At 39.2% G+C, this 24,735-nt stretch overlaps 1 protein-coding gene across 1 annotated transcript in view; it reads left to right on the top strand.

Annotated features, from left to right (window-relative positions):
- Positions 1-22,206, top strand: part of slc8a4a (solute carrier family 8 member 4a) — a 46,229-nt gene extending 24,023 nt beyond the window's left edge. Inside the window, exons 5-9 of the mRNA XM_012871259.3 lie at positions 8,148-8,254; positions 10,454-10,572; positions 11,438-11,537; positions 16,809-17,081; positions 21,356-22,206. Of these exons, the coding sequence (XP_012726713.2) occupies positions 8,148-8,254; positions 10,454-10,572; positions 11,438-11,537; positions 16,809-17,081; positions 21,356-21,735 (979 nt within the window). The 3' untranslated portion in view covers positions 21,736-22,206. The remainder of the gene's footprint in view (positions 1-8,147; positions 8,255-10,453; positions 10,573-11,437; positions 11,538-16,808; positions 17,082-21,355) is intronic.
- The last annotated feature ends 2,529 nt before the right edge of the window (positions 22,207-24,735 follow it).

Here is a 24,735-nt window from a genome sequence, read left to right as displayed (position 1 = left end):
GAAATAGATCCTGATGTCCTCCAGCAGCCTAAGCCTAGAGCAGCATAGATCAGGGTAACCTAAGCCACTCTAACTATAAGCTTTGTCAAAAAGTAAAATTTTAAGCCTAGTCTTAAAAATGGAAAGGGTGTCTGCCTCACAGACCAAAACTGGGAGTTAGTTCCACAGGTGAGGAGTCTGATAACTAAAGGATCTGCCTCCCATTCTAGTCTGGGAACCACCAGTAGACCTGCAGTCTGAGAGCGAAGTGCTCTGTTAGGAACATATGGGTAATCAGATCTCTGATATATGATGCAGCTTGCTTATTAAGAGCTTTATATATGAGATGGAGAAATTTAAATTATGTTCTTGATTTAACAGGAAGCCAATGAAGGGAAGCTAAAATTGGAGAAATATGATCCCTCATGTTGATTTTCATCAGAACTCTTACTGCAGCATTTTGAAACAGCTGGCGGCTTCAAACTGCATTTTGTTAACTTTTGGTAAAACCTGTTTTTTTTTTTTTACTTTATTACCAGAGGCCAATTTAATGCCATCCAGATTTTTGAGGACTCCGGTCCAAAGATTACAACTTATGCCTTATCAGAATTTAAAAGCAGGAAAGTTAAGGTTATCCAGGTTTTGATGTCATCAAGACATGCCGGTAGTCAAACCTCTACTGCGTCTAAACAGTTCAAACACCAATCAGGTTTTAAAGATTCCTCCAATGCTGCCTCACTTACTATAGATGAGGTAATCATGTTTGGGAGGATGTCGATTATTTCATTTTTAAAAGAATAATTTTTATTTATGAGGAATCCCATAAAGTCATTACAGCTAAGAGCTAAGGAAATGGATGGATCAACAGAGGTATGACTCTGGGTAGGTTTGGCAGCTGTACTAAAGAGAAACCTAATATTATTTTATTTCTTCTCTTTTATTCTTCTCTATTAATGATGAGCATGAAAAATATGCTGCTCTAATTCTGTAAAGGGTCTTTTTATACAACAATAGACAACAGTTTTTCCAGATTAGGTAGGATTCCTCTTGGTGTGTAGAGCATCATTTTCTCTCCAATTTCCTAACATTGTGCTTCAAAGAACACATCTCTAAATTAAACCAGGGAGCTAGCTTCCTGTGAATAGTCACCTTCTTTTTCAAAGGTGTTATTTTGTCTAGTCCAAAATGCTAGGAGGAAGTGACGCTGTCAACAAAGGCATCAATTTGTGAATGGGAAGAAACAACATTGCTGCCACCTGCTGGCCATCTCTGTGATACTAAGGAAATTAAAAGGGGGACCGAGTCTTTAAAGTTTGATACAGCATTATCTGATAAAGATTTAGGTTGACTAATTTATACTAATGTAGTCCTCTTGCAGCCAGGTTTCTTAGACAAGATAAATCAATCTGATTTTCAGAAATCAATAAATTAACAAAGTATTTGCAGTGAGAACCTTATATGTAATAAACCACATTTAATTGTTTTATTTTTTGGTTCAAGTTGAGTCGTATTGATTTTTATGAGATTTTTATGATTTGCTTCTTTTAGATTTTAATCTGTTTAGTTTTGGCCATGGGTAAGACACTGTCTCAATGGGGTAATGGGTAGAAGCTGCAGAGAGGTGTGTTAAACTACAGCTCTGCTTCCTGGTCTGGACCCTGGGTTGTCAGCATTTTGGAGAACTAATAAATCCAAACAGATTCCTTGAAAGAAGAGCTGCACCATCCAAAGTTGGATGGATGCCGTTTCTCCAGATCAAACCAAGTTTTCCTCAGAAAGTTCGCCAATTATCAGTGTAAACCACGTTGTTTTCAGGGCATCACCTAGACCACCAGAGGTTGAATGATGACATGCAGCTAAAAATGTCATCACTGGTCAGATCAAGCAGAGGACCAGAGAAGATTATGGAGTCCAACATTCTTTAGCAAATTTACTCACTGAAGCGACACTAACTTTAGTGACCTCTGATTGGCATAACCGGGTGTCATTACCGCCAGTGTGAATAACAATCTTAATGTATTATCGCTTATCCTTAGCCAGTGGTTTCAGGTAGGATTTGATGTCGCCCATTCTGGCCCCTGCAGGCATTTGACTATGGACACTGTTTTTTTAAATGCCACGTTTCTGACTATGGAGCTGCCAATTACCAGAGTAGGGGAAAATCTGTTAGAAATGCAGACAGGTTAGTGGTGACCTTGGAGCTGGAATCTAGTGCTATGCTTCCTGTGTATTGTCACCCAACGGCCTGGTTACCCAGCTGCTCGGGATCCGCGGGGGGACTGCTACATGATGCTAATCTCGATAGCTTCGCGCTAGCTAAGGGGCCTCAGCTATCTGCTGTTTTTTCAACAGCATGGTGTCGGATCTACAAATCTGACACCATCTCCTCCAAAGCTACAAAAACACTACATTTATTACATGTACCGTTATCAGGTCTATTGCACGGTCACTATACTATCAGACAGGCCAGCTAACATGAGATGTCTGGCTTTTCATGTGTGTGTGTGTGTGTTTTTTACAGAAAGATGAATGGCACCAAAGAGCTGCTCATATTTGGCATAAAATATTTTCATTTCATAATTTTCACTCAATTCTGCTGTTTGATTCCAAAGATTTGTTAAGGTCTGCCACCACCCTGCAGGTTTGCTTAGATGCACTTGTGACACTCTTTGAGAAGCATCTGCTGCTTCTGTGGTGTTTTTGATAACCCAGTCTCTCAAGAAATCCCCCCCCACCCCGTTCTCCCGCTTTATTTGATTAATTGTTAAAGTTGTCAAAAATAAGTTGCAAGGAGTATTTTAAGGTTTTTTATATCCTTCATAGAAATATAGTTGTAGCCTCTTTTTCCCAAATAAAAAAATTACCATGTCATACATTCTGACTTTCTTTAACACTTTTGTTTTAAAATTAACATGCCCAAAAAACAATTTGCAGTAACAATATTATAAAGTCAGAATATGATATTGGGCCAAATGTCATGTGTTAATGTCTGGTGTTAGGACACAAGACGTTAGCCTCAGTGTTAGAGAAAAAGATATGAAGCAATATGCTGTGAAAGCAACCAAAGAACAACAAGAAAATAAGTACAAAACATCAGCAACAGGAAATGGATGAGGAGATTGTTTTTCAGAGCAGGCCCTATGGGAAAATATGCAACCATTACAGCACCCATCTGAAGAACAAGTAATTGACTGTAAGGGTAACTATTTTTTATAAATGTTTAGATGTGTATGCACACCCCTGGGTCTTTCTGCATGGAGTTTGCATGTTCTCCCTGTGCATGCGTGGGTTCTCTCCGGGTACTCCGGCTTCCTCCCACAGTCCAAAAACATGACTGTTAGGTTAATTGGCTTCTCCAAATTGTCCTTAGGTGTGAATGGTTGTTTGTCCTGTTTGTCTCTGTGTTGCCCTGCGACAGACTGGCGACCTGTCCAGGGTGAACCCTGCCTTTCGCCCAGTGAACGCTGGAGATAGGCACCAGCAACCTCCGCGACCCCATGAGGAATTAAGCGGTTTGGAAAATGGATGGATGGATGGATGGATGTGTATGCTTCCCAAATATCTTAGGTCTGTTAAATCTTAAAAAAGATACATACTTTTACTTCTCTGCAGTGGAACAGTAGTGAAATCTCCATCAATGAGAAATGTCAGAAATATGCCATCCTTGGTGCCAAACAGAAAGAACAGGTGGAACAAGTATGACTGTTTTTTTTTTTTTTTTTTACAATTTTTTTCCAATGTTGTTGTGCATATTGAATAAAGCACCTTTTTTATTTATAAAGGTAAGTTAGTAGTGAGCCTAAACACAAAGCCTTCTGGGTCCAACCAGATTAGAGATGCAAAAACATAATACCCGAGATAAAACTTTTATGCCAGAAACGTTCCACCACTTCCGCATAAAAATAATGCTGATTTTAAGTAGTACATGAGATGTGATTTGAATGGAAATTGGCTTGATGTACTCCAGGTGAAGATAAAAAATGCAAGCTTCTCTCCCACCTTCATGTCGTAGCAACAGCCTGAATGTAAACTAAAACCATACTTTAATTCAAAGCCAAACTTTATAAATCAATACCTACATAAATTTATATTGGTATATATCTTTTTGTCAATATAAAGGAAATGAGAGATTATTATCTGAAGCTTATTGGGATAGGATAAATGAGCTGAGATAGGATAAATCAGTCTGGCTATAATGAATCGGGTCATGCAGGGTGGAGCTTTAGTGGAATTAGGTGTTGTTGACTTGCGGTTTAAAATGCTTCATGAGGCTTATTATGGTGGGGATATTTGAGAAACATGAGCTTTGGCATGTTTAAAAACTATTCAGAACTCTCTGCTTCTTGCTAAATTTAGGAGATCACTATTTAACCTGTCAATATTTTTCAAATTAGCGTGTTATTTTTGATCTAGCATTGGTCTGTCTTGGAACAACCTCTGTTCTTAGAACTGGTACATGATTTACTGCATTTTCTCCAGTCTGCACAGCTGTGAATCCCATCCAACAAGACTGAAGCTTTGTTGGATTAGTCTTTGCAAGATTAGATAAATCCCCACAGTAAATTAAAATTACTCATGTACCTGAATTCTAAACTACATCTATGGCTACTTTAACTTGCTTGGATTAAAAATGTATAACATTTAAGTTACAGATGAAATGGGTTATTCTTCACTGATCTGTGAATCATTAAAATGCCTTTTTGTGAATTGTGGAACCCTTATTTTAATTTTGGAAAAAGGGGCATTTTTATTTGCAATTTAGACAATCCAAGAGTGAGCCAAGTATGGAGGCTGCAAATGCACAGACAGTTAACTTTAATATTCCACACTGAACAGAAACCTTTTCATGTTTTTACAAACAAGATAGCCAGCTTGACTGAAATGCTGCTTGCTTAGCAACCATCACTCATTAGGCCTTGCTACATAAAGTTTTCTGAAACCTAAAAGCTCTGTCCCGCCGTCTGTGTTTCCATGGCAAAGTAAGATCCACAGATTTATATAAATAACACTCCATCTTCTCCTTACGCATTTAACTCTGCAGCATACACCATTTGATCACCAGCTAAGGTAGGTTACTACACATTTTTTGCACATAGGAATTTAGCTTGATTGGAATCATAACTTTAGGGACAGCTTATGTACTATTTATTTACATTACTGTAATTAAGTTTACTCAGGTGCTAGTTAAATGTTGCAGCAAGACCCGATAATAACTTCAATTAATATAATGTTGCACCATGCAAATGCACTGTCTGCACCAACGAAGACACATTCATCATTAAATACTGGAACTAATTGCTACATGACCTATTATAGTCAGCAAATAAAGGTTTCATCTTCAATCCCTAAATGGTTAGCTGATCCTTCAATATAGAAAAAATAAAAGCGACATCATACCAAATGCACCATATCCTGTTTTGCAGAACACTGTTAAAGTCTATGTCCTTCATGCCAATAACTACACACACTTACAGAGAGACCCACACACATCCTTGTTTCATGTACATAGTGAGGACCATGCCTTGTCTTCCTTAAACTTCCATTCATCTTCTAACCTTTCTATGGCCTAAACCTAATTGACACCATAGTGCTGGACCTAACCCCTAGCCCAGAATAAAAGTGAGGACCTTTTTGATCGGTCCTCACTTTGAATAAAAGTCCTCACTTTACAAGGAAAACGTAAAACATGTACCCATTCAGCTGCAAGTACAAGAACACACACATCACTGTCAAAAATACTTACTGATGACCTTGTCTTGACTTCCATTCATTTACAGACTTTTCTATGGCTTAACCTGCATTTAACCCATCTCTTAAGCAGCAGTGGGCTGCCACTGTGCCACTTGTTCTAATAACAAGGCCACCACTCACCTTATAATTCAAATGTACAAAGATAAAATTTGTCAGTCCATGGCAATTACTTGTCGTCACAGTCCTAAAGCTGTAAAGCTGACAGAATTAGCATTAAAAATATGATTTACATGGATTCATCAAATGTTTTCAGCATATTTTGGAATCTGGAGTAAACATTCATTTGTTCACTTTTTGCATCGATCAATACACTCACAGCCCACTCTGTTAGGTGCACCTGTTCAATTGCCTGTTATGCTAACAGCAAATCAGCTAATCAGATGGAAGAAATGCAATGTGTTTAGGAACCTAGTCATGGTAAAGATGACTGGCTAGATTTACATATGAGAAGTATAAGATATGGGGTGATTTGGGGTGGTTGCTGGTGTTAGACGGGCTGGTGTGGGTTGTTCAGACACAGCTGATATACTAAGATGTACAACCAGTTCTCAGGTTTGCACTGAATTGTCAGAAAAATAGAAAATATCCAGCAAAGCAGCGGTTGTGCGTACAAAACTGCCTTGTTGTCAGTAAAGAATGTGCAAACTAGAACAAGGTGATTCACAAAAACAGTGGTGGCTCCAATGACCCATTTTTAATACCAAGGTATGCAGAATATCATCTCTGAATGCACAACCTGTTGAACTCTGGAGCAGATGAGCTACAGCAGCAGAAGAGCACAACAGATACCACTCATATCAGCAAAAAACTAAGGCCACAATTCATTTATTCACATTGAAATTGGATATAACCTTTCCTGAGTCTCTAAATCAGCTGTGGCATTTAGGTGATAGGGTCAGAATTTGGTGTCAACATGAAAGCCTCTATCCCTTTTGCCCTGTATCTTTGATTCAGGCTGGTGAGGGAGGTGTAATGGTGTGGGGGATATTTGCACACCTTGCTCCCCTTACCGCTTACTGAGCATACATTAAACCCTCCAGAGTATCGTTACTGAACATGTATGTCCTTTTATGGCTAATCTTCTGATAGCTCAATCATCTCAAGCTGGTTTCTTGAACATGAGCTGGAGTTCCCTGTACAACAGTCTACAGACACCAGATCTCAGTCCAATAGAGCGTCTTTGGGTTGTGGTGGAACATTAGATTTTTATCAGGGATTTGCAGCGAAGAAATCTGAAGCAATTGCATGATGGTGTAATGTCAGTGTGGACAAAAATTATATAGGAAGGTTTCGAGGGTATGTGAAAAAGAATTAAACCAGTTTTGAAGGCAAGGGTGGTCTAACACAGTAGAAACAAGGCGTATCCTTATAAAAAGGGTAAATTATAAACATAAAAGCTTTTGACAATCTTTAATTTGCAACTTTTAAAGTTCCTCTGACAAACTATAAACTGTAAACATCTTCATCAGTTCTATCTGCTCATGTTAGCGGGCTGCACTTGCCCCGTGAACACAGCATCGACCAAGTGAACCATCACATTTTATTTTAAGAGCCAAACAGGAAGCTTCAAAGTAAACTACCCATGTACATAAACTCTTCTTCTTCTTTTTTTTTTTCTCTCTCTTCGGGAGGATTCGAGGCTTTGCAGCGATTCACTTTGCTCCCACTGGCATGACTCTCCCTGACATTAAACAGCGAATGACGTGATCATTGGTGTTTAAAATAAAAAATCCTGTGTTCTGCAAGCGAACGCTCTCCCTGCGCGTTGTCAGACCCTGAGTGTATGTGTGTAGACAGAAATAGACAGCCACCCACATATCATTAGGGAGATGCAGGGAGAGAGAGGGAGAGAGACGGGCTGTGACAGCGTAGGAGAGTGAAGCGGGCTGAGGGAAAATATGGTGGTCACAGCTTGACACCCCGTGTTTTGTACTGCATTCAGATGTAAGAAACGCATTTCTGGGTACGGATTAGGAGTTTGCTTTCATCTGCTGGGTTTTCTCAAAAAGCGGCTCTTAATTTCCGCAGAGAACTTATCTGATCGTCAGAATTAAGATTTGAAGTGTGTGGGAGGGGTGTGGGCTATTTTGCTATACTAGTGCCTTAATGGACTTAATGATGTAGAAGGAGTCCGCCCTCTTGTGGAGTGCTGGGAAAAAAATCCTGGTTTGCCAGGCATTACGGGATATTTTTTTGGAGCTCTTCAGCTTCCATCCTCTTACCTAACAGTTTCATGATTCATTGTGTAGGCTAAAACAATAGTTTCATCTGAATCTGAGCAATCAGACATCAACCTCATCAACATTGTCAAGTGTCTGTGTGCTATTTTCAAAGAATGTCCTTTAGGGAGCTAATCAATCAGTTTGATAACCATTCAGTTCATTATTTTGTTTTGTCAATTTCCTGTCTGTCCCTAGGAAGGTGCTGAACGTTAAGATCATCGACGATGAGGAATACGAGAAGAACAAGACGTTCACGATTGTGCTGGAGGAGCCCATTCTGTTGGAGGTGGGACAGAGACACGGTGAGTTGAGGAGCAACAGGTTTCTTTTTTAATCAGCTTTTCTTTATATTTAATTTTAAATACTTGGGTGCAACATTTCTCTTTTGACATTATTTCCTCTCATTGTGGCCTGTTCGTTATTTTCTGGCTCTTGCAAAGGTATTTTCACTAGGTAAACATTTCCAAATTTGTTCACGTTGCAGCCACAAATGTCAATAATTTTTAATTTGTTGTGACAGACCAACGCAAAGTAGTGCATGACTGTAAAGTGAAAGGAAAATAATGCATTGCTTTTTTTTTTTTTTTACACATAAAAATCTGAAAAGTGTTACAGCAAAGTTTGCTGCAAGACCAGCTGCAGTCCTTTTTTGGTTTGTCTTTACCAGCTTTGCCCTTCTTGAGACTGAAATGTGAAGTCAGCACCTTTCATGTCTTGCTACAGTCAGTTATGGTTTAATCTGAACTTTGACTAGGCCATTCAAACATAAGGATAAACTTTGATCGAAACCTTACCAACGTACCTTTGATATTTTTTTAGGGTTGTTATTTTCCTAGAAGGTGAGTCTCTTAGGTATTTTATAGCGTCTAACCATATTTACATATTTACGTATTTATATACTGGATTGCCCTGTATTTAGCTTCATCTATTGTCACATCAATTCCGAGGCAGCTTCCCTGTCGCTGTTGAAGAAAGCAGCCCCTATAACATTATACTGCTGTCTCCATGTTCGATGGTCAAGATGGTGAATTCAGGAGATGTTCTCTGCCACACATAACATTATGGTAAATGGCTTGTACTAGTATAGCACTTTAAGTAGTCTGAGACCCCAAAGCGCTTTACACTACAGTTTAGTCATTCACCCATTCACACACACACATTCTCTCCCTGACGGTGGTGAGCTATGTTAGTAGCCACAGCTGCCCTGGGGCAGGCTGACAGAAGCGAGGCTGCTATACATCAGTGCCAGCAGGCCCTCTGACCACCGCCAGCAGGCAATACCGATGAAGTCTCTTCGGATGAAGGACACAACGACTGAGACGGGGATCGAACCGGCAGCCTGCCGGGACTAACTCTGTGCCACTGTCACCCCATATGCATATAGGCCGGAAATAAAATATCGGTCTTGTATGGCCAGAGCACCCTCTTCCACATGCCTCCTACATGGTATGCGTTGACCTGCAAATGGGAGTTCTCAGGACTTTCTTTAAAGAACGGCTTTCTCATTGCCTCCATAAAAAAAACTGATTTGTGAAGTGCACAACAGATAGTGGTCTACAAAAAGGGAACTAAAAGTAAGTACAATTTTCTTGAAATCAGTGTTTATCATTGATTTGAGCGGGCGAGTTTTAATGATCTGCCAATAGAACAAGATTTTTGCACTCAAAATAGGAAAACCTCATCTCAATTGTCTTTTTTCAGTGCAGTATATCAAAGTATCTTATTTTAGGGGTCAAAATGCTAATTCCGTTGGCAGATAATCTTATTTTCCTGCTCAAATTAAGAGCAACTATGCTCATTACTTTTAGTTCCCTTTCTGCAGTGGCCCACAGATTCTCCCACCTGAGCTGTGCATCTCTGCAGCTCCTCTGGAGCTCCCTTGGCCCTCTGGTGCTTCTCTGATTTAATGCTCTCCTTGCCCCACCCGACAGTTTAGGTGGATGGTTGTCTCGGTAAGTCTGCACGTGTGTCATACTACAACGTCCTGTCTGACTTTTCTGCTCTGGTCCTCGGCCTTTAAGATGTATGTTTGCTATGTATTCTCTAACAAACTGCTGACAGCTTCATAGAACGGCGGGGTTTAGGCAGCTGGCAGCATGGATTTTTTTTTTAAGAGAATCCGATCAAAGAGAGCTGAACATAAATGCACACCTTTCAGACTTTTTGAATTGAGAACCACATATAATTTTCTACTTAGACTATCATTTAAAAAAATTCCCAATAAAGCCCACTCAAGTATGCGAATACCATTAGCAACATGTCTTTCTTGTTGATGATGTTCTGAAAACGGCTTTGAGTTTGACATCTGGAAAGAGGAGTGACATTTATGACTGACTTTCTTTCCATCCAGTCAAGATGAATAGTAAAAGAAACTGACTCAGACTATTAGACTGTTTCATGGGAAAACTGGGCTTGTTTCTTCTCCCTATGGTAAAGGCAACAGGTCGATTCATGCTATAATGTAGGAAATTCTACATTTCTGCATCTGCTACTCTGTGTAGGGGACACTAACGACAATAAAACGGCGGTGGGACCAGAGGACGTGTCAAAGATGGGCTGCCCTGTTCTAGGAGAGCACACTAAGCTGGAGGTGGTCATTGAGGAATCCTATGAATTCAAGGTAACTTAAAACCAGCCATTCAATCTATAGACACAGTGGGAAGTAACACAAATGGCTCCAAATATGACCCTATTTTTTTTATCAAGGTGCAATAATTTCCCTTTGACAGCAAGGATGAATATTTTATCTCAACCAAGGATTCGTGATGAATTATGAAGCATGTTCATGTTGCTAACTAATTCCTCTGCCTGAGGACTGATTCGTATACATTTTAGCTCAACATCAACATTTAAACAAGTTAAAAAAAATCAGATCAACTAATCAAATTGTTGCAGAAATGTACAGATGGGATTTTGTGGTGAAAACAAGCGAACTGCTAATGCAGAAAAGGCAGATACTGCGGGTTCAGACTTTCAAAGAAGGTGTCCATTTAGTAGAAAATCTATATCTGCAGCCTCTGGTTGCAGATATAGTGCACTCTGCTAATCCAATCTGAGACCCCCTGATTACATCATCATGACATCAGCCTTATTGTTACTAACGTTACAGCCACAGGACACGTTGTGTTCACAGGTTTTTATTGCTTCGTAAACTGATGCCTTGGTGTAAATTGGCTGTTGTGCTCCTTTAAGACTATTTAAGAGCGTTTAAGCTGCTACGCGATACAGCTCTGAGACTCGCGGCTCCACTCCCTGGCTCTGTTTCCTGTGGGCCAGCTTTGTGCTGGCATAAAGCCCAATCCAAACCTCCCTCCAAATCTGCTTTTGTGACTCACTGTGCACCACAGTGGGATGAGAGATGCTGGTAATTGTACTCTCGGTCACATCGTCAGTGTCCCCTGTGTCACTTATTGCTAAGCTTGCGCTGATAATGTGTTTCTCATACCTGTAAACGCTGCTGTCTCTGTCTCCGTGGTTGTCTCCAGAGCACGGTGGACAAGCTGATCAAGAAGACCAACCTGGCGCTGGTGGTGGGGAGCAGCAGCTGGAGGGAGCAGTTTGTCAGCGCTGTCACCGTCAGTGCAGGTGAGCCGCACAGTCCTGAAACCAAACATCTGTACATGGCTAAACGTGCGGTTTGAACCAGGTCCATCGGCTGCTTGTTGTGCTTCAGTTTCTTTGACGTTTCTTTGTTAAAATTCCAAATGTTTCCGTTTAAAGTTTTAACACCCTACGGCAATTTCCCTGTTTATTTGCTGCATCTGTTTGAAGCAGACAGGTGATTAAAAATGCATTATGTGCTGAATTCCTTATGAGGCCCGCCATAAAAGTGGCACGGGCCAACTCTGTCTGGACAATTTATTTGGCTGTTGCTACTTAGCTCTTTCAAAGGCCAGCTTTATGAATCTTTTAGACTTTCTCACGCAAAGCACCCAGACAACAACCCGAATTGCACAAAGCAGCATTATAGTTTAAATTTTCTTTGTTGCAGCCTAATGTCAACATAATTTGTAGTCAGATAGGCAAATTCACAAAGTTATTTACACGTGTTAAAAGCATGTGGACCTATGGTAATGAGCAGCAACCGTTTCAGCTATAAAATTAGCTTATTATTATCAGAACACATTGCAGTGTGGCTACAAAAAGGAATCTATAGCTGTTTCCACGTTGTTTTACTGTGTATTGCTTCTATTAAATGAAATATCTAAACAATTATAACACTGTTTTAAGCAAGCATCCCTGTATTATTGTTTAGCAGTCCCTAATTGTAATGAGAGAAAATATCAGTCCTCAAAGAGTATAGGCATGTTGCCCTGAAATCTCACATCAAAAAATGTCTTGGGAAAAACTGTTTCTTTTCTTTTCTTTTTTTAATCTCTGGATGACCCAAAAGATTGTCCTGTTTCCACAACATAGCCTTTCATTTTGTTGTAATAACTAGAATGTTATCTCGTGTTAATACCATAATTTTCTCAGTATCTTAAAAAAATCACTGCACAAACCAGAATCCTCTCAAACTAGAAAGAAAGGCAGGTCTGCGACTAAAAGAACTCACTTGAGCAAATAGCGCCTTCCTATGCTGGTGCTGCTTGTTCAAATTCAAATGATTTATAAAGCATGCATTTAGGGGAAAGCCTGCCCATGCATTTATTCATTTATACATGTGTTTTGCGACATTTATTCAACATCAAAATTCTTTGGATTCAGCAGAATCAGACCAGTTTGCATCTGTACATATTTAGAGCAAGCGACGTGCTGAATACATTGCATAATACTGAAGACAATATGTGCAAAGCAGCTGCAAAAGAATGACAGAGATTTAACTTTTTTTGTGAATTCTCCCTGGAATATGCAACGGAATAGAAAATACATCTTCAGGAAATGATCTGAATTTCGTTGGTAAAGACACAGATTTGTGATTATATTTATGTATTTTAAAATAACAATGGACAAAGTTCAGCTTGCTGGACTTTATCTAGACTGAGCGAGAACCAAATAACCTGTAACAGCAAAGCCTGCTCCACCTTCACTGCCAGCACTGAGGACATTTTTACCATTGTGCTGCTTTGTACCGATGTTTGCGGATGATAATACAAAATACCTAGGCCTAACAAAACAGCTTTACCTTACTGTTCTATTTTAAAAACAGAATTATTCTATAGGAAACGTTTTATAGTGTAGGGTTAGCTTAAAGGTATATAGCCACGTTATATGCTTATAAAAAAAAGGACTAAAACCGTTTGGATCATGATAAAATAACGTTATATACACCAAGCCTCCATCCTGTTAGTGTTTTAATTCCTTTTTGTGGTTAAAAATAGCCCCAGCACCAGTCGAGATGACCAGATATAAGCAGATGTGACGCCATCTACTGGCAGTATCACAGAACTATCTAAATGCCGGTTTACTTAAATAATAAAACAGTATTAAATAATGTCGGACGGAGCCTGACTCTCTGCAATGCCCTGTAGTAAAGCGGCAGCTCAGCATGATCGATGACCAACGAGCTACAAAAACTTTAAGAGCCTCATATGAGAACATTTAACGCGTCCACCCAACCAACATTCATACTATATTTTTTTGCGTTTTTTTCCATTGGATCTTGGACAATTCTTCATTGTTTCGCTGGAAGATGCTAATAACCGTTAGCCGCTTCCTTGTTTTATCCCCTGCTGCGCATGCGTAGTGTTGTACTTCCTCTGTTATCAAAAATAAACATGTAATGCTTTATTTACTAACAAATTGAGGAAAAACAAAGCTTAAACCACCAAAATAATAACGAATACGTCAGCAGGACATAATTTTTCATAAGAACTTTGTATGCAACCAAAGTGAGCTACTGACGTATAAATAAGTAAAAATAGGTGTTAAGTTTTTGTGCCCGACTTAACTTATCATGCCAGAGACGCCACTGTTGTCACCGCGTGTTACCATGATGAAATTTATTTTTTGCCACTCCAGCTAGGAGTATACATAAGAGACAAACAAACAGGCGATGAACAAGGGTTACAGTGTTTTTTTTTTTCCATTATAGCGTTCAAAGTTATATAAAAAATTAAAAAGATGAAGATTTAAAAGTTTGTATGAATTAGTTGTCCCTCATGAGTCACTGATAACAAATAATGAGGTAATAAGGTGTGTTTGATTGAAGTCTCAATTCATTGCTTGTGTATTTGTATTTGTATCTATATGTGTATGTATCTATCATTCTAAATATTGTAGTTGACTAAATCCGCCTGGCCATACCTAAAACGTTGTTTCACCGTTAAAAAACATGATTTAACTGCAATTATTTATTTTTTAAAAGATTTGTCTGTTTCACTTTCCACACTTAGGTGTGATTACTGATTACTGAGTAATCAGTAATCAACAGGAAGTAGGATAAACAACTACAAAAAGCATCATTGCACACCCTAATCTAAAGAAATTTAAGAACACATCAGGAAAAGTTTATGCTGTCATGTCTAGCTTTGGAATCCCAGTAAACCAGAGCGAAAGCAATTATTCACAGAAGGAGAACAAGCTGGAATACTGGTGAATCTGCCCAGGAGTGGATGGTCTACCAAAATAACTCCAAGAGAGAACTGATGGTTCATCCAGGAGGTAACAAAAGAACCCTGAACAGAATCTAAAGAGACCGAACAAAATATAGTGACCATAAAGAGCACAAATGTCCATCTCACATTTGCCAAAGAAATAAGATAAAACATATAGATGGCTCTCATAACATTAGGAAAAATACTTTATCTAGTGGGCTAATGAGACCAAATAAGAAAATGTTCGGTGTGTCTACATTTAGCAAACTAACAGCATTAGTGAGACATAAAATCATACCTCAGCCAAAAATGATGGCTGTAGGGAAATTGTCTCATGCTTCTTGGCTGCTTCCGAACCTGGATGATTTGCTATGACTAATTAAACCATGAATTCTGCTTGAAAATCCCGAAGGATAATGTCTAGCCATCAGTTGTGACCTTTGGCTCAATCTCCACCTCTGAGGAGATAAATACAAAACGTATTTTGTAGTGGCTTAGTAAAAGTCTAAACTTAGATTAGATTGAGATATGACCTTAAACATGTTGTTGATGCTTAAAATCTCTCCAACGTGCCGGAAATAAAACTATTGTAGGCCAAGAGTTTGGCCAAAATGTCTCCATATTCCTCCTTAAAGACTTAGTGCCAGTTATCGCAAATGTCAGTTGTTGCCTTCAATGTTGGTTGCTTTTTCAGATAGGGAATAACAGCTGTATAGACTTTGTGCTATATTGGGAACATAGACATATTGTGGTATTTTACCATCTCCTAGTACAAGACCTTGTTATAACTATCATTTTATGATATTATGAATCCATCATTTAATTTAACTTTAGAATTGAATGGATTGCCTTGGCAACAGCTGACTCCTGATATACGTCGTTAAAATAGCTACCGAAGAACAGAAAAGGAGGCTATTGCTGTCTCTCTGCAAAGCGGTAAAAATACTTTGGCCACTGACGGTTGCAGCTGTAATTATTGTGAACCTTGTTTTGTTCTTGAGGATAGACTGGTTTTAAAAGGGACGGTGACTAGCAACATGCAGAGACTGCTTGTTTGTGTGAACAGTGAATTGGTATAATTGCTGTGGCTGATGTCACGGTACTGGTAACCTCCTACAGCGCATTGATGACACATCGGTCAAGTCAGGTCTAAATCCTATTTAGTTCAACTATGACATCCTGATAACACTAACAGTGTACAACAATTTACAGGGCAACAAGTTTTGAAGTTTGCGGATCACACAGTTATTGTCAGCCTGGTACAGGGAGAGGGTGATTCACCTAGTCAGGTGGTGGAGGATTTTATTATGTGGTGTGACAACTCCCACTTAAAACTAAATGTCACTAAAACAAAAGATGTGTCCATAAATTTTAGGAAGAAGCCCATTCCACCACCATTAGTTCTCATTAAGGGGGAACCTGCGAAGCATGTTCTGTACCTGGGCGTCGTCACTGCCTAGAAATGAACACTCAGCGAAAATTCTGATAAGGTCAGCAAAAGAAGGCACACCGAACATTGTACTTTCTCTGCAAATTAAATCAATTTGGGATGTGTAAAAAAATCTTATGACCGTTTTCTACATTTCCATGATAGAATGCGTCCCTACATTTGCTTTCATCAGTGGGTTCAGCAACCTATCAGTAGGAGACAAGAACAGGATGAAGCGAATAGTGAATGTGGCCAGCAAAATCATTCGTACCAAATTACCTGGTCTAACAGAAACGTTTTTAAAGAGAGTCACACAAAAGGCGACAAACATTCTCCGCTCCTCCTTATCACCCACTTCATGACGAGTTGGAGCTCGTACCATCTGGAAAGAGATTCAGAGAGCCTAAAGCAAGAACCAACAGATGGAAAAACACTTTTATGACTCAGGCCAATATTCGCAGGAATTCAAAATGATATTGGGTGTGATTGCTTAGTCATTTTTGCTCTGATCGTCTTTAATTGATGATCGTTTTTAATTGATGTCTGATGTTTTCCCTGAAGTTTTCTTTACAGTTTTTGTTTTGTCAATGTTGTACACTGATTATATCTGTCTTTGTGTTTTTTGTGTTTTTCATATGGCTGCAAGGAAAATTCCCCTATGGAGATAAAATTTTCTTCTGATACATTATCAGAAAGATAACAACAGAAGTATATTAATCACCACGCATTCATTCAGCCTGGCCAGACAGGGCAAGGACAGATCTACATTATCTGCTCACTGAAAGTCGATAGTGTGTTATGACAACATGAAACAAGGTTAAAAGTACCTAAGAAAAACATTGTAAAATAATTCCTGCTGTCATTTGCTTTTCATTCATTTGCTTTTACTAGGTGATGACGATGAAGAGGAGAGTGGGGAAGAACGTCTGCCTTCCTGTTTTGATTACATCATGCACTTCCTGACGGTTTTCTGGAAAGTTCTCTTTGCTTTTGTCCCCCCAACCGAATACTGGAACGGCTGGGCCTGCTTCTTTGTCTCCATTTCCCTTATCGGCGTTCTGACAGCTGTGACGGGCGACTTGGCCTCGCACTTCGGATGCACCGTCGGTCTGAAAGACTCAGTCACTGCTGTGGTGTTTGTTGCCCTTGGCACCTCTGTTCCAGGTGGGTGTCTTTGCTGAAAATCGTCTCACACGTACACCTGCTATGTATTCTCTCAGGGTTTTCTGTGCCTGTGGCGCAGAAGCAGCTGCTTGGGGAGACTTATGCAACCTCTCCTCCTCCTGAGCTGTCAGAGGAATTATCTCCGAAGCTCTCGTTTAGCGCCTTAACAAGCTGTAAACAAAGGAAAACACATTTCCTCATGTGCGATCAGTTTGTATTTCCATCTCACCATTTCCTAAATCATTTTGTCTCTGAGGCACAACAAGAGTGTTTAAATTAGGCTTTGAAAGGCTTGTTAGTAACCCTCTCTCTTCAAGTTTATAGATGAGTGCGGAATAAAAGCATGCAAAATGGAAGACAAATTATAGACAGTCTTAAGTCATTTGAAGAAAGTTGATAGCTTTGTTTAGCTTATTCTGAGATTTATTTAAAACAAAATTATGCTTCACATTTGTGATATACCCTTATACATATGCATTCCCAAACGTTGTCAGTTTGAAGCCCTTTAATAAATAACCTGCTATCAACCTAAAGCTGAATTTCACAAGTAGTGAAATGAAAATCTTTCATGATCTTGGTCATTATGGCGGGGGGGGGCAACATTCATAGAGGCCTTCGCTGGCCTCTAGTCTCTTTGTGCTTTGAAAACAAGAATAAAAGTTTCAGAGGCCTCAAGTATATAATTAATCAGTGCCGGTTTGACGAGTTAAGCAATTTAGATTTTGAGCTACAAATGATCAAATTAACTTTAAATCCATTAAAAAATACTATAAAATAACTAAAACTTCACCATCATTAGCTAGTAAAACTTAGCCAGTACCTGTATTGTCACCATGCATAGCTACACATCCCTCATATCTTCTCTGTCAGTGTTTCTTAGTTTTAAACGCTGCCAAAAAGACGATGTAAAAGGTGTAGAGGTTTCTATAAAGCTGTTGTAACTGTGTGTTGTCAGCCATCTCAGTGGGTGTATTCACACCTGCCACCTTTGGCCCGCTTTAAAAAGGACCAGAGCATGTTTCCCTCCTTGGTCCGAGCTTTTTGTGGAGATGTGAATACACTGAGGCAAACAACCGCACCAAGATCCACTTTTTGAACTGGTCTGTGGTGTGGTTCGCTTCTGGTGTGAATCTGAACAAACCACAGAAAACATTTGTCTCTTTAGACTTAACAAGCCACCAAAGCAGTGAACATAGTTCTGAAATCATGCCTGTTGCTTAGAAACGCTGCTGAAAGAGTGCTGTGGGATTCCTTCAGCTTGCAGGACGAATTTTTCAACAAAATTCAATAAATAGAAATAAAATATCACGAAACCTGCGCTTACTTAGCCGCTCTTGACACCCACAATAATTTAGCACCTGTACTAACAAAACAAATATGCAAAACAGAGGTGCAGCATGCAGGACATCTGTAATAGTTTTCCTCCATTTCCGGGTCTGAGCTACATCCTGCCCTAGTCCTTTCTGTTCAATAAGAGCAATGATCGTCACGTGTTGCTTTGTTAAAAGTTATAGTTCAACTTGCGAAATATGAAAGCCAACCACACCGAAAGTAAAAAAAAAAAAAAACAATAATAATAAGTTTACACCAAAGGACTTTCTCACAGAGAACAAAATAATTGATTTAAAAAAAAAAACAATGTGCAAAGAAAGATTAAAAGCTTTTCTGAACAAATTCATCTTCAATTTGTTTTTGAAAAGGCCCAGTTCAGTGATGACATGAAGATCCAAAGGGAGCTGGTTCCAGAGTACGGGTGCCACCACCAAAAAGGCTAAGTCATCCCATCGTTGAAACTTAGTCCTCAGAACATCCAATAAACGCCGTCAGGATGACCTCCAGGACCAACCATGCATGCAGACTCTTAAAAGATTAGATAAATAAGGAGGTGTGAGGCTATTTAGAGATTTGGAAATGAACAGTAAAAGTTTAAAATAATTTTTTGTCATGATTTTGTCTGGATTCCTCCCCTTCTCTCCAGCTACGTTGTAATTAAGAATTATGGACCACCCCTGCGGCCCGGCCTTTCCGCTGCGCCTCAATCATGCTCATCTCACAGATTTGTTTTCTCCTCTACTTAAACCAGCTGCAGACAACAAGCAGAGGTTTCTTACAGTCAATAAAAGAATTAATTCCCTTCTCCAAGTCGGAACAATTTGAAATAAGCTTAACTTTAACCAAAAGAGGCAGCTGAAAAAGACCTGTCCTGAAAACAGTGACAATTTGATTTTTAAATATAAAATCCTAATCAATGACCACCTCAAAAATGTTACCAGTGTTCTTTAGATGAAATGTCAAAGCACTGACATCTGTAGTGGCTTTGCTGCCACATAAACTACAATCAGTCTTTTATTCGTTTAGAAAGAGAATGGAGAGCTTTATTGCTACTTGGCTCCAAAGAACAATAGATATTTAGATCATCTGCATAGCAGTGGAAGAATACGTGGTGCTGATTTATAATAGCTCCAAGTGGCAGTCTATAAAGTGAAAATAGAGGGGGGCCAAGATGGTAGCCTTACGGGACCCCACGTGAAAGAGGAGCACTAGGAGAGGTAAAATTACTAATCATGACAGAGGAAGGTCTGTCTGTCAGATCTGAGATGTACCACTTCAGTGCAGTCCCTTAGATGCCAACGTAGCACTTAAATCAGGATAGGAGAAGAGATTGATCCAGAATGTCAAAGGCTGCTGTGAGGTCCAAAAAAAAACAGAACCACGGGGAACTTTTGATCAATAGTTAAGTCGTTGTGTATTTTTTATAAAACGGTCTCTGTACTATGTCCTATCTAAAGCCGGACTGAACATTTTCAAAGATGCTATCACTCTTTAAAAAGGTTTAAGGTTGAATAAGAACATATTTTTTTCTAAAACCTTGACAATAAAAGAAAATTAGAAATTGTTCTAAATGATAAACTTTAGGACCAAAGTGAAGTTTTTTAAGAATTCTATTTAAATTTTATTCATTTTTATTTATATAGCACCAATTCACAACACATGTCATCTCAAGTTACTTTACAAAGTCAAATTCAATCAAACCATACAGACGGATGGTTTGATACAACTTCTCCTGCAACAGATTGCAAGAGGAGTGAGCGGCATTCACTCCTCTTAAAAGCGTGTAGAGCCACAGTGAACAGATGTCTGCATTGTCCATGGCTTTGCAGCAATCCCTTACACAGAGAATGCTTGAAGCGACAGTGGAGAGGAAAACTCCCTTTTAACAGGGAGGAAAACCTCCAGCAGAACCAGGCTCGGCGTGAACGGCCATCTTCTACAATTAACTGGGGGGTTGAAAAGACAGAGCAGAGACACAAAAGAGCATTGAATTATACATTGAATTAGGAATCCTTTCTATGTACTTTCTATGTTACTTTCTATCCTGATGGATTAATTAAAAAGTAGATTGTGTTAAAAAAAATCCTTTGACAGTGACTTCAGTTAAAAATTACATCAGACAAAAACTTAGATTTTGCCTCATTAAGGGTACTTTATTACTGAGCAAGATACCGATCAGTCTCTTAATATTTCCAGAGATCCAGGCAGTTCGTCGTTTTTCCCTTTATGTTCTGCTTTTCTGGTTGGTCGCCTGAATACACGATACACGAATCACAATGAAGGGAACTGCGAGTGTACACCAGGTGTCTGAGGTATATTCAGTTTGGGACAACTTCAACACCCTGTCCCCTGTTCAGAGTCTTCCATATATAAAAATTGTCGTATAATTGTCTGGTCTACTGGAACCCCCATTCACAGCGTGTGAACTGTGTCTTGCCGATGAACGATGAGCCGTGTGATTTGACCATCAAAGGATAAGACGAAAAGTGAAGAGAAAACACAGTCCCTTCACTTCGTGCTGATGTGACTTAGTGGTTATAATATTCTTTGTTGGAAACATTTTGTAGGCATAGATGGAACCACCTTGTACCTGTAGGGAGAAGGGTCACTGCAAATCGAAACTGAGTTACTAAGAGCAATCACCACCGTCCCACAATGACGAATTTCTATCCTGATTGAAAAAGTCTGCCCAAGAAAGACAATGCCTACATCAATAGGTCACCAAAGTTCACAGACAGCTTTGATTCTCAGGAGAATCAATGCTGGGAACCACTGAGGCTGTTCCAGTCGTACAAGGTGACTCAAAGACGTACTTCACTGGCATTTCTTATGATTTCTCATCAGCTGGTAGTTCCATTTTAAACATATTTATTCTAACCCGATGTTTGCACCCAGTTTTTTCTCCACTAAATGGAACCGATTGACATGTTTCTCTGTTACAGACACATTTGCCAGTAAAGTGGCCGCCATCCAGGACCAATATGCTGACGCCTCCATCGGGAACGTGACAGGCAGCAACGCTGTGAACGTCTTCCTGGGAATCGGCGTGGCGTGGACCATCGCCGCCGTTTACTGGAACTCCAAAGGTCAGACTTTCAAGGTGAACCCTGGCTCGCTGGCGTTCTCCGTCACCCTCTTCACCATCATGGCGCTGTTGTGTGTGGTCGTGCTGCTCTACCGCAGGCGCCCCGGCGTTTCGGGCGGCGAGCTTGGGGGCCCACGGACAGCCAAGCTTCTCACATCCTTCTTGTTCCTCTCCCTCTGGTTCATCTACATCCTGTTGTCCTCCTTAGAGGCGTACTGCCATGTGCCTGGGTTTTAAATACAAGGCAAAAGCACAGACATGACTCCTCTTCTTGTTTTTACAGTTTACAGTTTTCTCACTGTTTTTTGTCTATTTTCACAAGATTTCTATCTATTTGTATCATCAGTTATTATTGATACAGCACAAGATCTAGATGATGATGTATTTAAGGACTTTGGTTACCACTGACAATGCTGTGAAAGCTAGCTTTAGCCACTGAAACTAAACTCTTGTCTAAACTTTCTTTTCCTACTCTAAAATGCTTTATTTCATATGATATTTACAGTGCTGTGAAAACGTATTTACCCCCTTACAGATTTTTGCTGTTTTTGCTTTTTTTTTTGTCACACTTACGTATTTTAGACCTGTAAATAATTTTTACTATCAAACAAAGATAACCCGAGTAATTGCAAAAAGTTGTTTTTAATGATGCTTTCAGTTATTTAAAAAAAAAGGTTTCCAGACCAACCAAGTCCTGTGTGAAAAGTGCCGCTTAAACCTAATAACTGGCATTTGTTGTTGGTGGCAACAAATACCATCAAGATTTTGAATGCTGGTAAGTCTTTTACATTCTGTGGAATAATTTCGGTGGACTCAACATTGCAAAACTCTTTTAAATTCAGAGACACTTGAGGGTTGTTGGGCATTAACAACCTAATTGAGGACATGCCAAATTCTCTCTATCAGATTTAAGTCCAGGCTTTAACTAGGCCATTTCAAAACCTTCAGATTATTTTTCTGCTTTTTTTTTTTTTTTAGCCATTTAGAGGTGTACTTCCTGCTCTGTTTTAGATCACTGTGTTGCATAACTTCAGGATTTTCTGAGAGACGGTAGAATTCATGGCAGAAAAGAAGCCCCAGGATATTACGCTGTGTTTCTCTGTCAGTAAGGGTTCTAAAATGCTGTATTAGGTGTAGGCGAGATGGTCATTCATTGACATTCCACCCATCCAAAATGTTTCACTTTTTTCTTGTCAATCTTGGAGATTATCAAAAAATGATTTTTGTTTATTTATTGGTAAATGAGAGGCACGCATTTATATTTTGTTTTGAAATGGTTTTAGCTTTTGAACTCCCAGATGGATGCCGTTTTTGCCCAGTCTCTTTCTTAAAATTACAAAATTTTCGATCAGCCTTTTCTTTCAAAGTCATCAGAAGACATGATGCCACAGTAAGATTACCCTTCCACCTCGCCTTTTCTACACATTTAACTCTGTAGAATAAACAGGTTGGACACTGTCTAAACCAGGCTGCGACACATTTTTTGAATCTGTTGAAAAACGGCACAACTCTCTAAGGTCATATATACAGCACTTGTTCAGCCCTACTGCAGAAACAAGGCAACTGTGACTTAGATGTCCCAGCAGTCACTCAAAATTAATATCACTTAAACTAAAGCCAAGCTAGGCAGATGGTGTATACACCTGTAGTATGTGGAATGGAGACAACAGAAGTGAATTTTATGCCATTACCTGTTGTCTGATTTATTTGGTTACTGATTATTTGATCACTAAGGGGCTCCAATAAAGTGTTATTCCCAAATGCACAGATGGCCCTTATGTTGAAAAAAAAAAACATGTCATTGTCATAGAAAAGCAACATAGCCAGTGATAATACTGCAGGGCACTGTGAATTTCACCCCATTCATCTACCATATGCATGGACATCAGCATCAGCAGAGTATCAAAAGCATCACACAAAATTAAAAGACATTACAGGATTATACTGTACAAAAAAAATCCTTCTTTTACACATAACAGGGTTTTTTTTAAAACACCAGCATATACAACAAGATAGGAAACTGTTACAACAGTTTCAGTGATAAATCATACGCATCACGGAGGCAATACAAATCTGTTGTTTTTTAGACACTGTTCTAAGTTATTTTGTGACCTGTTGGATAAATTGCCGAGGCACTCTTTAAGTAATTTTTGGTAGGCGGGCTATTTCTGGGAAGGTTGACCACTGTTCAATGTTTTCCATATTACTGGAAACAGGCTCTCAGTTTAGTCTGCCAGAGTTCCCAAAGGTAAGAGTTTTATTGGCTCTGTTACCGTTTTATAGACGGATAGATTTCAATGACTTTCATTCTCATCTGTTCTTGAATTTCTTGAGATAGTGGCATGATGTTCAGTTTTTCTATACATATCATTTGCCCTACATCATGTTGTCAGGCAGATTCTCCTTGAGAGGATATTTTTTTAATTGCACAGGTCTGACAGTAATAAGTCTTAAGCGTGGCTAGTGAAATTCAAGTAAAAATGCGCTTAATATCAGTTATTCATGATGTTTCAAGGGGGCAATTACTGTTTTAAATGGCACCAGATTAGGTTGGATACCTTTATTCAATTAATAAATCAAACCCATTAATTGAAATCTGCTTTTTTTTTTTTTTTTTTTTTTTTTTTTTTTGCTCGGGTTATCTTTGACTGTATTTTAAATTAGTTTGACCTGAAACATTTAAGTGTAAAAAGAAGAAATCTGTGAGGTAGGAAATAGTTTTTCACTGTATATGATCATCAGCCTGAGCTTCAGTCCCACCCACCTGCTCGTTTGCTTGACATTTACAGCTTCTGGCAATGCGTTAACTTTCTGCATTTCCTACTGATACAATTGGCTTAATCTAGACATAAGCATTTAAGATTCCTTGATGGGAATTAAACAGTGAAAACACAGTGCATAAGACAATGCCACCTAGCACTTTGATATAAAATGGAGGATGGGGAAGGACAAAAAAAATACTTGTGTAATCAATATAAACATTAACTATTCATTGTATATCATGTAAAGGATGGACATTGTGCGTGGGAGTTTTGTGAAAGATTCAGTGTGTTTACTTTTGCACGTACTCAGATTCACAGTTTCTTGGTAATCTATTTTTAAAGTGCTGTATGTAATATTTTTGACATGGCTGTTGAAGTGTTGGTGTTTTTTCTGTACATGTGAATCACAGCTGTGTCATACTTCACTGCCTGGTGCCCTCTCCTCACAAAGCCCTCTCCATAAGTTTCAGAGAGC

Source organism: Fundulus heteroclitus, chromosome 11, assembly GCF_011125445.2.
Source record: "Fundulus heteroclitus isolate FHET01 chromosome 11, MU-UCD_Fhet_4.1, whole genome shotgun sequence".
NCBI lineage: Eukaryota > Metazoa > Chordata > Actinopteri > Cyprinodontiformes > Fundulidae > Fundulus > Fundulus heteroclitus.
The sequence above is the reverse complement of the archived record's forward strand: the minus strand, read 5'-3'. Positions and strand labels throughout refer to the sequence as shown.